The sequence below is a fragment of the Antedon mediterranea genome, chromosome 10 (assembly GCF_964355755.1).
Source record: "Antedon mediterranea chromosome 10, ecAntMedi1.1, whole genome shotgun sequence".
Classification (NCBI taxonomy): Eukaryota; Metazoa; Echinodermata; class Crinoidea; order Comatulida; family Antedonidae; genus Antedon; species Antedon mediterranea.
This window is the reverse complement of record NC_092679.1, coordinates 19,002,451-19,020,031: the sequence shown is the minus strand read 5'-3', so window position 1 is coordinate 19,020,031 and position 17,581 is coordinate 19,002,451. Positions and strand designations below refer to the sequence as shown.

The window sequence follows — 17,581 nt, the reverse complement described above, 5'->3', positions numbered from 1 at the left end:
TAAAGCCTGTTTTCCTGTCGACGTTATTCGACGCTATCGTCGTTGATCGTTAAAGCCTGTTTTCCTGTCGACGTTATTCGACGCTATCGTCGTTGATCGTTAAAGCCTGTTTTCCTGTCGACGTTATTCGACGCTATCGTCGTTGATCGTTAAAGCCTGTTTTCCTGTCGACGTTATTCGACGCTATCGTCGTTGATCGTTAAAGCCTGTTTTCCTGTCGACGTTATTCGACGCTATCGTCGTTGATCGTTAAAGCCTGTTTTCCTGTCGACGTTATTCGACGCTATCGTCGTTGATCGTTAAAGCCTGTTTTCCTGTCGACGTTATTCGACGCTATCGTCGTTGATCGTTAAAGCCTGTTTTCCTGTCGACGTTATTCGACGCTATCGTCGTTGATCGTTAAAGCCTGTTTTCCTGTCGACGTTATTCGACGCTATCGTCGTTGATCGTTAAAGCCTGTTTTCCTGTCGACGTTATTCGATGCTATCGTCGTTGATCGTTAAAGCCTGTTTTCCTGTCGACGTTATTCGACGCTATCGTCGTTGATCGTTAACAGTTCAACGACGATCGTTTGAAAACGATCAAGTTGAAATGATAACGATAGCGAGTACCTTTTCCTGTAAATCGTTAACATTTCAATGTTTACGTACGTAAAGATTGCCGATTATTGTTAACTTTAGGATGTAATTGCTGCTGAAACATAAAAAATGAAGATTCTCAACAAAAAGACTTTGAATAGGCCATTTCGCAGCTTTTATAAAGTTAATCACTGCCGTAGGAAACAAAATGAAAAAAAAAATAATGTTTTCACTTATTAAAAGACAAAATAAATGGTTAAATTAACCAAATCCTATTGACTTCCAATCAATAATTTTGTTTGTTAAATTAGGTTTTAAGTAAATAATTTTTGTTTGTCCAATTTCCGGTAAAAGTAAGAACTATTATGCGATTTTAAAATGGCATATTCAGCAAAAAACTAGAAATTTCATTAAAATGTTAGTTGAATATTTCCCCAGTTTATTTTGAATTTGACTACCCAGCCATAGCCTCTACCACCGTTATTTATTATAGAAGATTGAGTAGGCAGGCACCACTTACTAGAACACTTGGCCCTAGTCTGTTTACTGTCAGTTAGAATCAACCAGCAGATCACGCACAAAGTGACGTCAGACAAACGAAGACATAGCGCAGTGCCTCACGACGTTAAAACGGTTTAAAACAAAATAAATGTGAGAACATTTTACGGCTGAAATCGGGGAAAAGGTGAATCAATTGCAAAAAAACAAAACACACAATCACATTATTTTTAGTGGTACTGTACATCTAATCTACATTTATAAAAGTAATCTCACTTGCATAAAGGGCCTGTTTCTATAGAGCAGAGAATACGGTTTTGAATACCGTTCTTTTCAAGAACCGTTTTTTCTTGCCAGCAGAAATGGGTCCCCGCAAAAAACCACAAAAAAGAACCGATCTTAAAAACGGTTTCAAAAACCCCAATTGATTGCGGTCTCGATCGCAAAGAACCGTTCTGAAACCGGTTTCCGCGGAGCAATTTTTAGCTGCAACACAATCGCGGTCTCAATTTGACCCCAAAAACTGAACTCTGCAGTCTGCTGCACTGGGATGATTGCGGTCAACTCGCAGTCAAACTCGCGCGATAGGACCTAGGCCTAAGTCATTTTTATTTCTCTAGATAGTGAGTATTTTATTTAACTAAAAAATGTTGACCGATGCTATTACGAGGTTCGTAAAAAATATGTGAAGGAAAGAAGATGAGGGGACTTGTCGGGAGTCGGAAGAAAGACTCGCGTATAATAGGCCTACATGTTTTTAAGAATATTGTAAAGCGTGTGAAAAATAGACGAGTTCAACTTGACAATATCAGAGGGTGCGACGTACCTATACTTTAACCAAGGACCACAATAACGTTTCAGGTAATAATTCCCCCTTCTATGATGAAATGGATGCTATTTCTTGGGGATCGCGCTATGCGAAAAAAAGTAAACATGACCTCGATCAAATCGCGCTTCCGCCTAACGAACTGCATTGTGGTGTATATAATGACGTCATTCATAACGAACGCACATGGACGGAACCGGTTTTATTGGAGTAAAAATTGAGCTGCAACGCGATCTTTATTTATAAACAACAGCCGAAACCGGTTTCCAAAAAACCGTTCTTTTTTTATTTTTCAATAGAAACAGGCCCTTAGGAAGGGCTAGGTGTCCGAAAGCTCAGCAATTGTTTTACTTTATTGTATTGATTTATTTTTTTGCTTATTTTATTTTTATTTCCCTTGAGATTCAGCCATTGATAGATATCCACATTTATTTGCATTTTGATAAATATATCTTTTAGAACTATTTTTATCGAAATAACAAAGTATTGTAATGGTACAATGGGATGAGTGATTATGTAGAAAATTGGGGGAAAATTTATTTTTCAATCAATTAAAAACAAGCTATACGATTTGTTATTAATGGCGTCCCGTCTTTTGTGGAATATTTAAGAAAATCTGTCTTTTCATTGTTACAGAGAATGTCAGCTAGCAAAAATGAAATGATAGAATGTATTATGGTATCATCATTTTGAATCATCCAGGCTCCACAACAAAATTATGGAGATCCTAAAATGATCTGATACATTATTTAAACTTATTTATGCAATTGATTTTGTAAATAGGCGTCTGTTCCCGAAATAAAAAAATACAAAAAGAAGAGACAGTTCAGGGTTAGTAATTAATATTCCTGTATAGGCCTAACGTTACATAATTTGCAACGATATTGATAGCACGGACTGTGTAATAAATACTCATATAAATCATTATAATCGAATTGAACAAAGTATATATATTGTGCGGGATTGTGAACCACAAGACAAAAAAAAGTATATTATTTTGTATGATTCGTCCTCAAAATCAGGACATTCGGATTAGGACCGGCCCACACGGCAGCCGCAGTACCATATCCCCAGTGGCAGAGATAAACCATCAGTAGCCTCATGGGTTTCTTATACAGTGGACGTACCTCCATTTTAAGCCATTGTCCAATTCCCCATGATTTGCACATGAACGCACTTCTTTTGACATTAGGGAACTGGACTAATATCCGAAGACTTACTCTATACCCTTATGCTTTACCCACTAGGACGCAACGCAAGGACGTAAACGCAACGCAAGCGCGTTGACAAATCACACGCGCTTGAGATTGGTCAAATAATTTTTCGTTGCGTTACGTCCTTTCGTTGCGTCCTAGAGGGAACCAAGCTTTAGAGTTATGGTAAAAGGAGAGCCTTGTATACCTGTAGTAATTCTATCCTTAACATAAAATCATTTCATTTCAGTTGCCAAAATATTCCCTAAAAATGACGGATGAGAACGAAAAACATGAATCGTATTCAGAAAAAGATACAGACGATATTATGGAGCACAAAACGCTTGGAAACAACGCAGACAAGTATGAAAGTGATAAAGAACTGGATGTAGCAAAAGAAGCTACAGAAAGCAATGAGAACAAACCACAACCAAGCCCAGCAAAGAAGCCGGTCTGGTGGTGCCAAAAGGTGACAGAATACCCAGCAATTACATTCGGTAAGCATGAGGTATAGATGATGACGTTTTATCGCCAACATTAAAGCGTGGTTCTCACTAGCGACGCAACGCAAGGACGTAACGCAACGCAAGTGAATTGACCAATCACAAGCGATGGCTTATTCGCTTGCGATTGCTAACTGTCTATAACTTCGCTTGTCATTGGTTAAAACGCTTGCGTTGCGTTTACGTCCTTGCGTTACGTTCTAGTGGGAACCAAGCTTTAAGGGTAGCCCCGGGTTTAAAATGTATAACATACCGTATTCATTCAAATAAACGCTCCCCCTTCCACCCCCTCCCCCCCCCCCCACCTCCGTAGAACATCATTTTGAATAACCCACTCGAATAAACGCCCCAGGGCCTCTACAGGAATATATACACAATATAATATATTTTATACCATCTGTTGTAGTACCTGAATTCATTGATTGACATGATCTACAATTTACCAAGCAATTTTTACTGTACTTTAGCACATATTAATTGTATTTTTCATATCTAAGGGGTATTTATTTAATCCCCGGGCGTTTATTCGAATTAATATACGGTAATTGTATTAGTTAATAAGATGGGAAATTTACTGATGTCTAAAGACTTCCAATCATTAACCTGGTAAAGTATTTGAGATGAAATTAAAACAATGTTGGCAAATTCTTACTCATTCTGTTTCACTCTGCGGTCGAGTATACTATCAATGTTGTAGGCCTATCAATGTTATATAATTTCATTGACATTGACATTTTTAAGAAATACACACAATGTTTTGCGTGCGTACGGTAATTAAACATCTATATGGCGTTTTTATTTAAGGGCATACGTGAGAATGATATGTCTTGATGACTTTGTACCTTTTTCATATCGCCTAGAAACATACCGGGGCGCACATCATACACAACGCAGCGATTTGACGATGCCATGTTATAGAATAGTGAAAGTGGTAGAGGGGCATTGTCCTAAACAAAACAAATCTTCATAACCAAATTTAATCATTTAATCTGAAAGTCATTGTAGACGGTGTGTAGCATAACATAAAATGAAATACGTTTTACACTGATTATTATAGTCCTATTTGTGCCGGTTATGATAAATAACTACAACACTAAAAAATGTGATCTTGAATATCGATAAGGTTCATTTTTTAAGATGAGTTCGATTCTAAATGTGGTTTTCATTTAAATATGAATAGGTCCTAAATGATGTACATTATTTGTCAGTATGCATATTTCCGAGTCTTTGTTCATTAAAATGCATTATCAAGATTGAGGTCATCAAACTTTATCGTATAATGTATTATTACAAAAATCAGCAACCAGTATGCAACGAATGGACGCAGACGTATCGACGCAAAGTACCATAAAGCAAAGTGCTGTATTGCGAAATCACAAGTGGGAACCGACGAAGCAATAGTGCTGCAAAAATCGCAGGTTTGATTTCAAGCAGGCGGGGGAAAACACAATTAGAAGGGCATTTAATTACGTTGCGTAGATTGCGTTACGTTGCGTCGCTAGTGGGAACCACGCTTAAGCTTGGTTCCCACTAGAACGTAACGCAAGGACGTAAACGCAACGCAAGCGTTTTAACCAATGACAAGCGAAGTTATAGACAGTTAGCAATCAGATACGCAACACAAGGACGGCAATGTAAGTAATTTGACCAATCAAAAGCGATAGATTATTCGAACTGTCGCTTGTCATTGATTGACTTGCTCACGTTGCGTTTTTACTGGGAACCAATCTGTTTAGATTTAGCAACCCAAAACAGAGTCTCTAATTTTCCGTGCTGTTTAACAATAAGCGACAACAACAAAAAGCAATAACATTTTATTAAATGTTATGAAGATATTATTTGTTGCTTTATGCCGATCGTTCGCACGGCCCGCATCAATTAGCTTCCTATCATAATAAGACGCAGGATATTGAATTTATCACTAATGCTTCAAATACAAAATACTTAATTGACATTTCTCTATTATCTTTTCATCTAAATATCGACATTACATTAATCAAAAGACGCACAATGTTTGACATTCAAAGGTTAAAATGACATTTAAAATAAAGCAAACGTCAAACATTGAATGTCATGTAACATTTGTTTTTATCAAAACAATGGTAAAAGCTTTAACTATACAGACTGACCTAATTTCAGACCTCTATACCTTTATTTGTGATTACAAACAAGATAAAAATTTACAATCAAACGTCAAACAGTTGGGGAGGGAGGAGGGAGGGAAGAAACACACTTTTTAAAAATCTCGTCTAAGCTCTAATATGATGATAATTTAACAAACTTGAATAATATATACCTCGTTTTGTGACAATCGGCGAATTAGGATCACCGTACTCGTCATTGCCTGGACCTGAAACTGTCGAGGAATAGAGCGCGCACACGCTCGTCCCAACTTCCTCGCGCATGCGTACAATTGATTTTGAATTACCTAGCATGTTCCTAGGTCGTCGTTGGAAAATCCCAAATAATGTTGCATTGGCACTGTCTTTGAATAAATATATTGGTATTACTGCTAATTTGCAACTAAACTGTGTAAAACAACCGACCTTACAACAAACATTGTAAAATAAGCGCTAAAAAGTACAGGTGCCTACTACATCAAATTGATGTTTGGAAATAAGTTAAAACACTTCACAATGTAGCTTGACAGATTTTTTTCTCTTACAGGAGTAACTTTAGGAGGACATATATTTATGCTACTACTCTCTGGAATACTGTTGATGGCTGGTTATGATCTTCTACCAATAAACTTTACCTCTGTGCCTATGGACTTAACAGAAGATGACACTTTCCTTCGAGATCTAGCCTGGAATAACAGGGATTCAATTAGTAACCTTTATGACCGCAAACGTTCACAGACTAGTGGCAGCAGAACATCGTGGTATGACCGTTTGACGGTTATCTTTTACCACGAAAATGGAAACGTTTTCACAAAAGAAAACTTCAAGCTGATTGAAAGCGTTGAAGAAGAATTACGGTATGCTAAAGACTACACAAAGTACTGCTTACTCGATGTTGATGGTAATTGTACACAGATAAATTCAATACTTCGTTACTTCGATGGCACATACGCCTCAACGAACAGTGACCTGAATGACCCAGACTACGACAATATCCCGCAGACGTTAGAAACTGTGCAGGGAATACCAACATTAGCGGCTGGGCTTCAGTTTTTCCTTGGTAAAAATTACGTTATTGACGGTTTGAAGAATACTGCTAGTTCTGACATCACAAGAATTTCTATCGATTTTGGAAGCCCGCTTGAAGACGGCGGAGACATAGACAAGATAATACAAGAGCATCAATTTGATTCGTACGCTGGCTTTCTGAAAGATCACTTTGAGAATGGACTTGGTTCTATGGAGGTTAGCTACCAATCGGAATCTTTGTTTACTTACGAAATCAACTTACAAGTTATCAAAGACATGTCTCTTGTTATTGGTAGCTTCGTGTTTATCTACATATTTATGGTGATTCAGGTGGGGTCATTTTGGATTACGTCCTTCTCCATTATGAGTGTGTTCACCTCATTCCTTGGCGCGAATATTATTTACAGAGTTATATTCGACTACCGTTATTTTGGTATCTTTCACGTTCTCGCCATCTTCATTATCCTAGGCATAGGGGCAGACGATGTGTTTGTGCTTATGGACACGTGGAAGCAAACAAAATACCAGTCCTACCCGACACTAGCCCATCGACTTTCTGACACATACCGCCGAGCTGCTTCTGCTATGTTTGTTACATCTCTCACAACCGGCCTAGCTTTTTTCACCAACTTTTTCTCACCTTTTCTTTCAATCTCTTCATTCGGGATATTCTCTGCTCTTGTTATATTCGTAAACTATCTGTCCGTGATCATTTTCTTACCAACCGTTGTAGTAACGTACCATCTGTGGTGGGCTAAGTACTGTTGCTGCTGCTGCAACCGACAAGATGTCGCACTACAAGGTGCAACAAGCCAGGAAAATCTCGTAGAAGAAAGTGTTCCTAAAGAAGGTATATTTGAGCGATTTTTTGGCGGTCGGTTTGCAGACTTTGTCATGCACAAAGTGTTCCGTTGGATCATTTTACTAGCCTTTTTGGCATTTGTCGCCGGTTTTGGCTACTTGGCAACGACTCTAGAAACTCAACAGGACGGGGTAGGTATTAGTTCATTTAATATTACTCATTTGTTCGTAGTGCCTACAGTACAGTAAACACTATACTTATTTTGTGAAACTGTGGAATAAATCTATTAAATAATTACTTTAATGTGTTCATACATGCATTAAAATTATGTAATCTTCTACAGACAGTCTTGTTAAAGGACACCCACGTTTTAGAAATAAGCAGATATCGGAATCGGAATCTTTTTGTACCGAGCGATGAGGATGAAAACACGCTGGTAATCTTAGCATGGGGACTGAAGAACCAAGATCTGAGTTCTTGTCACTTCACAGACGATACATGCGCTGGTCAGTTGGTTCAAGATGAAGAATTCGATTTAAGTTCAGCGGCTAATCAACAAGCATTTCTGGTAAATAGTTACTGTTAAGGCAAATTTACACAGACGAGCGGTAACGGTAAGCGGAAAACAGCGTAGCTTTTTCCGCGTAGAATCTGTATCTATCATTAGCAGAAACCGGTCGTCCACTCCGCGTTGTGTGTAAATGGTCATAAGAAATAACATTCGTCACCACTCATCTGGCTGTGTAAATTGGCTTTTTTCGTATCGTAATTTTTGGTGGCGAACATCTTGTGTTTCATTCATCCATAAAATCGAATCTTGTAACCAACAAGTAATTGTTTACGAATCTTAATAGCGTCTGGTGGATCTTACTTAATACTTGTTTAAAGGTTTATGTAATGTATTATGTATGCAGTAATGCTAGTATTCTGGTTCTTTCTTAATACTTGTTTAAAGGTTTATGTAATGTATTATGTATGCAGTAATGCTAGTATTCTGGTTCTTACTTAATACTTGTTTAAATGTTTATGTAATGTATTATGTATGCAGTAATGCTAGTATTCTGGTTCTTACTTAATACTTGTTTAAATGTTTATGTAATGTATTATGTATGCAGTAATGCTAGTATTCTGGTTCTTACTTAATACTTGTTTAAATGTTTATGTAATGTATTATGTATGCAGTAATGCTAGTATTCTGGTTCTTACTTAATACTTGTTTAAATGTTTATGTAATGTATTATGTATGCAGTAATGCTAGTATTCTGGTTCTTACTTAATACTTGTTTAAATATTTATGTAATGTATTATGTATGCAGTAATGTTAGTATTCTGGTTCTTACTTAATACTTGTTTAAAGGTTTATGTAATGTATTATGTATGCAGTAATGTTAGTATTCTGGTTCTTACTTAATACTTGTTTAAATGTTTATGTAATGTATTATGTATGCAGTAATCTTAGTATTCTGGTTCTTACTTAATACTTGTTTAAAGGTTTATGTAATGTATTATGTATGCAGTAGTAATGCTAGTATCTGGTTCTTACTTAATACTTGTTTAAAGGTTTATGTAATGTATTATGTATGCAGTAATGTTAGTATTCTGGTTCTTACTTAATACTTGTTTAAAGGTTTATGTAATGTATTATGTATGCAGTAATGTATTATGTATGCAGTAATGTTAGTATTCTGGTTCTTACTTAATACTTGTTTAAATGTTTATGTAATGTATTATGTATGCAGTAATGCTAGTATTCTGAATAATGACGAATATATAAACCGTATTAAGTATGTAAAAATAGTTTGTAGATCTTTAACATATATTTTGTACCCACTTTTTCCACACATTTAGTTAGATAATTATGAACATGTTTAGGTTCTAAACACATTCTAAACATGTAGTCTGTATCTAACTCAACACATCAGTGACGTGTTGGTTGTTAAACATGTGGAGCAATATAAAGACACGTTTAAGTTTTAAACGTGTTTAATTTGGCATGTGTGGAGCTCATGTGTGGAGCCTTTTCCGCCACAGTAAATTATATGCATGCAACGCTAAACACATACCTAAACATGTTGACTGAACATAATAGTGACATGTTGACTGCTACACGAGTGGAGGAAACAACATAAACACGTTTGGGTTTTAACACGCAAGAGATGTAACTACGTGTTTAAAAGCTAAATGTGTGGGGAAAAAAATGGGTACAAAATAGATGTTTAAGATCTAAACATTATTTTGATTTTGAAACCTGTAGTAAACGACATAATGTATTGTAACGTATATTGTTACGTCACGTTTTATGTATCAACGTAACTATTATTCTAAATGGGCAATCAATTTAAAAACATTCTGAAATTAATTAAATTCCGGTTTGTTGCTAAAAATAATGTTATTAAAATTTGATATAAAATTATGATGAGCCAATATTTAAAAAAAAAATTCTCTCTGATGATTTAAAAAAAAATTACTTATAGTATTTGATCAATTTAAGTTCGAAATTTCAATTTTCAATAATAATTTCAAAAAACCTAATACCTATTCTTTTTGCAGGAATTTTGTGAAAAGCTCAAAGATTTGGATACTAAAATGGTAGAAGACTTAGCCATAAAAACTAACAGCATAACGGAGAATATAAGTGTTAATTGCTTTATAGAGAATATGAAGACTTACTACGAGGTAAAATTAGTTAGGCCAAGCTGATTGGATCATTGCAAGGCTGATAATTAGGCCGATGCGGTATGTTTGACCTTGTTTTGAAAAAAAAAACAACACGCAAAAATAAGTCTTCGATAAACAGGATTCTTTTATTATATACGATATTTATAATATATGTATCAAACAGCTAAATCCTCTCGTGTAATTTGCAATTGAAATTCGATGGATAAAACTCACAAGTACTGATTAATTTTAAAATTAAGCTGGTCCTCGTGTGCCACACGAGTATTACACGCGTGGCAGTCTACACAAATTACGTTTACGATTGTATCGGGCTGTTACTAATTACACCAGTCAACAGAACATTATACTTTCTATTGATGATTTTACGCATGAGACAATTGGGTAAAATAATGTTTTGGGTAATTTAAAAGTATTCACGTAATCAGGAGAAAAACGCGTTGGTGATCGCGTACCACGCGAATATTATGCGCGCATCATTATGTCAACGCGGTTAAACAATGATCTATGTGATTAAATTACACAGGCCTTCAACCACACAAATTACATTTATAATGAGTGTGGTGATTATGTATTATGTCATACCATAGATTTATTATAACGTTTTACTACCAATACAAGTTATATCATTTTGTCAATTCAATAATGTCGTAAAATTATTTCAAGAGAACCAGAAATTAAAAAGTTGAAATAAAATTCTGCAATTATTCCTATACAATTAAAATTGCTATTGTAAATCGAAGTTTTTAAATTGGTTGTTGTAAATGGTGCATTTTCACTAATTAGAATTAAAGGGATGGTTCATATTTGTTTATAAATATTATAGAGTACAGAATTAAGATATTCACGAATTTAGCATAAATGAACACGAAATAGAACATAGTCATAGCATAGCATAGTATTATCGTACACATATTCCGTGTTTAATCATGGTTCATCAGGGTGGCCGCCTACACCCCACACATCCCTTCCACATTCATGAGTTTAGCACGAATGAACACGAATTAGAACATAGCATAGCATAACATCATCGTACACATATTCCGTGTTTAATCATGGTCCATCAGGGTGGCCGCCTACACCCCACACATCCTTTCCACATTCACGAGTTTAGCACGAATGAACACGAATGAGAACATAGCATAGCAAAGTATTATCGTACACAATATATTCCGTGTTCAATCATGGTCCATCAGGGCGGCCTCTTACACCCCACACATCCCTTCCACATTCAATAATATAAGGCCAAATAAAAAAACATACTTGTTAAGCGTCACCGCCCGCTCCTCATTATCCAGCCGCCTCTCTTTTTATTTTTATTTTTTTTTTACCGATATACAACGGAAAGTTCAGCGGCCCGACCCAGCTCCAGAGTAGGGCTCGAAATTCACGCTAGCAAACTAGCATTTTGCTAGTAGATTCTTCATAATTGCTATTTGAAAATTTCAAAACTAGCAAATGTTTGTTAGGCTAGTGTAATTTTTGAAAAAATACATACTTTTTAGCTTAGACAACGCTAGCCGCCGATCGCTCTATGTCGACAACGGCAAATTGGTGAAAACAATTGTTTCATTTACACGCCGCCGATTTACGTAAAGGAAACGCGAATAGCACCGTGAATCATGTAATGTGGTAAACAGCAAGCTTTTTCCCCAACACATTAAATCATGTGCATTTAGTACGTCGCTGAGGATTACATCATCAGTCACGTGATTACAGAATACGCGATTATCAATTTAGGGATTTAACGAAATAAATATTTTGCCTACACAGTGGTCGAAGCGCGTTTTTTTATAGGTTCGTAAATAGGAAACACCCCATACATAATGGACTCTACCAATTTTGTTTACGATGATCTCGCGCTCGAGATCGGCACACCACGAGGTCCTGTTGGGCGATGGGTTTCCATACACTTTTTGCATCACAACTTTAAATACTGATTTACACAGCAATTGGCAAAGGATTCATCAAAGAAGAATGAATACGTTGAATAAAAATTCACTTAAGAAATGCCGTAAGCTGTTTTCAAACTATAAATCAGCCCACTATTTAGTATTATTGAGACCAAATCATGCTTCTCGCGATAGGGAATTTCCTGGATAGATGAGTCGAGCGAGAGACGGCGGATGGCCGATGAGTGAGGTTGGGGTAGCACCTTGGACGGATTAGTTAGCCTAAGGCCTACAATTTCGCTTGGTGGCAATTAAATTTAATGTTTTAATTACGTCTGGATATAAACAATACAAAACTCAATTTTGTCATAAGCAATAATATTTCATACATAGTCAATTTTGTTCTGTTTCGCATTTTAAAAGTTTGACGTTTCGTCCTAAAAAAGTGGGGCAAAACGTCCACCGCGCAAAAATATACCTCTATAAAAAGTAAAAAAAAAAAAAAAAAAACCGTCCCCCCGCCCCTGAAAATTTATGAAGGTGTGACGCTTAACAAGTATATTTTTTTATTTGGCCTAACACGAATGAACACAAATTTTCCAAAATATACACATATTCGTAATATGTCGTAGTTCATCGTATTTGATCATTTGTGCACCCCGATATCCCCCATTTCACATTCACGAATATAACACGAACGAACACAAATTTTCAATAATACACATATCCGTGGTCAATCGTGGTCCATCGTATTTGATCGTATGGCATCTTGCACAACGTAACTTTGTAACTAATAATAATGTTTTAATTGTATTAAAGAATAATGGAAAGCTTTCGTTCCCGTTAATACATACTGAAGTGGAAGAGTTTATGACGAACAATAGCAATATCTACGACATGTCAACAGTTCCTGCCAATTTCATGAACACCTTTGACGTAGGTCTAGCATACTGGTTGACCAACGGTCATGTGCCGTCTCCTGGCGAACAGTTCTTTGATTTCATTGAGTACATTGGAGAGGTAACAGATGATAACACGTTTCAGCTGTCGAAAAACGCGTCATATCAAGGTAAGAGTGTTCATTAGCGTAGTAGAAAAACGCGTTTCAAGCAATATGGGTTGCTTTTAGAGGTAAATTCATAGGTTTGTACACGTTATTTATCGCACATGGAGGATCGGAGCTAAAACATATAAATATAGGTATACTAGGATTCGAACATTATCTAAACTTTTGTCTACACTATCAATATATGACAACAAAATTTGATGTGCCCAAATATGGATATGGTGATGTCATATCACACCATATTTGGGAATATCACTACCATTATTTTGGTACATCACATTTTTTTGTCAAACTAGTTAGTTAAGTTTGGCAGTGTAGACAGAGCTTAATGCTCCGACTACACTATCAAACATTTATGGCAAAAACAAATGTGATGTGCCCCCATATGGACATGATGTCATATCACTGCCATAATTATTTGGGCACATCACACTTTTTTTGTCAAACTAGTTTGACAGTGTAGACAGAGCTTATAATAGAGACTGAAATGTTTGATGTTCAAGTTCTATGAGCCTTCGAGTATTTTTTAATTACATGGCGTAGGCTACTCTAACTGTGTTTGTTGTCATCCAAACCCCTTAACCAATATTAATCAAGAATCAATTGTCTGTAAATCATTACGGTATAATAGCATCAGCTAAATCGATAAAAAGAAATATATATCAACATTACTGAAGCAGTAAAAGCAAACTTAATGAAAATCGAGCGTAATGAAGAGAAATTGTGAAATTATTCAGACGTTCATGTCTGCAAAATGCGATAACATTAAATAATGTGGAGAGGGTAATCAGAGGCCTATAATAGTAACACGTACAAAATAATGGAAAACAAATTTTGTATTGTTTGTACACTGTACTACTTGACTACTAAATAAAGAAATAATTATTCATTAAAATGTATGTTTAGGGTCATCACAAAGATATCTGTATAGTCTTAAAAACTAAACTACATCACATTTTTTAAACCGTCAGATTAAAGCTTGGTTCTCCAGAGACGCAAGGCAAAGACGTAACGCGCAACCTAAGTGATTTGACCAATCAAAAGCGACGGATTATTCGAACAGTCGCTTGTCATTGGTCAACTCACTATGGTTACGTATACGTCCTTGCTGTATTTGGATTTGGTGAGTGTAACGATATGCACTTGCCATCTTAAGTTACCAATTACAATAAGTCAGAATCATGGAACGTTTGCTAGGGTTTATTTTTTTTTAATTACTTACAGTGTGCATATTAATACACAAACACATTTCAGAAAAATTCGATATGTTTAATATTGATTTTGGTTCAAGGATATTAAATTATGTATAGCCTCTTGATGGAAATTAGGTCGGGGTAGAGATCATGTTGATAAGTGTATTTCAGAAAAGTGCATTCAACCCGCGTATAAACATAATTATTTCATATACGAACTGTGAGTGTTTGGTCTAAAAGCACTACATTTTTGTTAAGTGCATCTCGGAAAACCAAGGTAAATATAATTAAACAACAAATACCTCGCATTAAGCCATAATACATAATTACCGAAAACATTAATGTGAACATAACGCATTTGTGTTTATTATCAGAGAAAAGTGGAACACATCTGGGGTATGCGGCTATCACAGTAGAAACGACTCTAGTGTTTGGTACGGTCGGACCTACACTGGTTAATCCGATTGCAGAAAGATGGGAGGAATTTATGAAAACAGAGGTAAATCGTTTCAGGAATTGTCTAATTGGTTTTTTTGACAATCGACCATTATAGTAAAAAGGATAAACATGTTGGTACATATGGCGTTTCATACTAAACCCCTGTCTACACTATCACACTATAGTTTGACAAAAAAAAAGTTTGTGTTGTGCCCAAATGGTAGTGATATGCTTAAATATGATATGACATCATCGTGTCCATATGGGCACATCACATTCACATAAAGTACTTACAATAGGCCTATATTCCAGACACAAATTGGAACAATATAATACAGACTTGAGGCTAGGGAGTTAAGAAGGAATACTGAAGTATATGGGAGGTATATAAGAAGAATTAAAAATACAACAGTTGACGAATTAGTAATTCATACATGCCAAAACCAAAACCATAACAAGGTTTCTGATTTAACACGTCAAGAAAAAATCAAATATATTCACCATCAGAAATTACAGAACAATAACATCACAAAGGGAATCATGACAAATACAATATAATGAATAACATTATTTATCCTTCATTATATTTTGTGCAGATGGCGAAGATGCCAAGTGGTGTAAATAGAGGGTTTCAATGCACCCCTCCACCAGATGGAGATAGCGGAATGTGGCATTGGATGAAAGTACAAGATGTATGTGGACATATTCATATTACTGTATCATCATTTTAACCTAGGCCCATCAATACAGGAAAATTAATATTCATATTTTGTTAACATATTTTGAATTTTGCGTTGTGTAAATAAATGAATGAATATAATATAATCATAAAAATTACAAATGGGAGATGATTTAAAGGATCCAATTTCACCCTCCGTTCTCCAGCATAATTGAAGCTACAAATTTAGAGTTCGCATGAACACAACTTACGGACGTTAACAGTGAAAAAAGGGTGCCTGACTGACTGATATAAAAAAACTTTATTAATTAAGAATTCAACATTAATTTGATCATCTTACGGTGTTATATTATTTGTTTGTTGTTTTTCCAGGAACTCGCAAATTCGGCAGTTAGAGGTATCATGATAGGGCTACTGGTAGCCTTATGCGTTCTTGTAACGACGACTGTTAACTTGGTAATAGGAACTCTAGCAACCATCATAATAAGTCTCATTACAGTGTCTGTTGTGGGGGTGATACCACTGGCTGGCTGGCAACTTGGGGTAAGTAGTGTCACCCTGCTAATCGAATGTCGAGCTCACGAGCTATATTTCATGTCATCAAAATAAATATACTAATCCTAACTATAACACTAATCCCTACTCTAAAACTAATCCTAACATTAATCCTTACTCTAGCACTAATCCTAACTCTAACACTAATCCTAACTATAACACTAATGCAAACTCTAACACTAATCACAACACTAACTCTTATGAGCATGCATTACTCAAACTAAAGAGGGCACTTCGCAAAAGAAAATTAGTAAGTTTCATCTGTGTGTTAATATTTCGCTCAAGATAAGTGTGATCAGAAGTGCAAAATTCTTTTTTGTTGTTGCTTAGCCAATTTCATATTTGAAGAACTGAAGTTAGTAGTTCTAAAATGTGTACGGACATGGACGCTTATTTCGCATAATTGAAACTGAGGGCATTTCTCAAAAGCTGTGTAAAATATTTCGCTCGATGTCGGAAGTACATTTTTTGTCTTTGACGAACTGAAATAGTTTTTTTTTTATCTTTCAGCCTCTGGAATCGCTTAACTTATCACTGGTTGTGGGGCTAGCCGTAGACTACGTAGTGCATCTAGCCGAGGCATACCATGTATCTGACAAACGAGACCGTCGTGGCAGAACACGAGAGATGCTTCGACGAGTTGGAATATCAGTAATATCAGGAGCAACAACAACACTTGGTGCTTCCTTCTTCATGCTACTCGCCAAGATTACATTCTTTATGCAATTTGGCATCTTTATGTTTTGCACAATAGGATTCTCTATGGCGTTCTCGCTTGGTTTATTTTCGACGGTGATGGCATTGATTGGACCAGAAGACGACTTTGGTTCTCTTTTACCACCAATCAAATGGTGCAAATCTAAATGTTCTAAAAGTTCTGTCCATCCAGTGATTGATTAATTAAGGTACTCTGCTCTTATGTTTATTTTCTTGGATGCTATAGATACCTATATACTATGAACTGTAAATTCCAACAATAAAGAAATTACTATATATATATATATATATATATATATATATATATATATATATATATATATATATATATATATATATATATATATATATATATATATATATATATATATATATATATATATATATATATATATATATATATATTAACTCACTGATATCCTTTTAAATCTCACCAATTGTTGTCTCAGTAGAGTGTAAAGAAAAGTCATGGTGGGTTTAGCTGATGGCGGACCAAGCGTGCCTTAATGGTATTTCATTTTCAAGCGATTTTAATTTTTCCTAGTAGGCTTATAAATAATTTATCCAAAATGTAGGTTACATTAAACAAGCCGTCCCTCAAAATGTGATAATATTAGTACATAATATGCATTTATTTAAAATATTTTACAAGGTCACTGAAAGAAATCATAACTAACAATACATTGAAAAGGAGACCATGTTCACACGCTATTTTATCTATCGGAGTTAAATGCAGTTATTTCTATCGGTTTCACTGTTCAAACATACAGGTATAACGTTACATCTGAGTCGACCTACGTAAACATATCGAAGTTA

At 35.6% G+C, this 17,581-nt stretch overlaps 1 protein-coding gene across 1 annotated transcript; it reads left to right on the top strand.

Moving 5' to 3' along the window:
• Positions 1-3,226: 3,226 nt before the first annotated feature.
• On the top strand, positions 3,227-17,008 carry LOC140059898 (protein dispatched homolog 1-like). The gene is made up of 9 exons (XM_072105878.1): positions 3,227-3,592; positions 6,266-7,740; positions 7,893-8,117; positions 10,100-10,225; positions 12,937-13,186; positions 14,751-14,875; positions 15,411-15,506; positions 15,866-16,036; positions 16,559-17,008. The coding sequence occupies exons 1-9, from the start codon at positions 3,367-3,369 to the stop codon at positions 16,946-16,948; spliced, it is 3,084 nt and encodes a 1,027-aa protein (XP_071961979.1). The 5' UTR covers positions 3,227-3,366; the 3' UTR covers positions 16,949-17,008.
• The last annotated feature ends 573 nt before the right edge of the window (positions 17,009-17,581 follow it).

Excerpts from the sequence above, each read along its gene's own strand:
- LOC140059898 (XM_072105878.1), top strand. The coding sequence starts at position 3,367 with ATGACGGATGAGAACGAAAAACATGAATCGTATTCAGAAAAAGATACA. Across the intron at positions 8,118-10,099 it reads CTAATCAACAAGCATTTCTG|GAATTTTGTGAAAAGCTCAA; the intron begins GTAAATAGTTAC and ends TTCTTTTTGCAG. Across the intron at positions 15,507-15,865 it reads ATTGGATGAAAGTACAAGAT|GAACTCGCAAATTCGGCAGT; the intron begins GTATGTGGACAT and ends TTGTTTTTCCAG.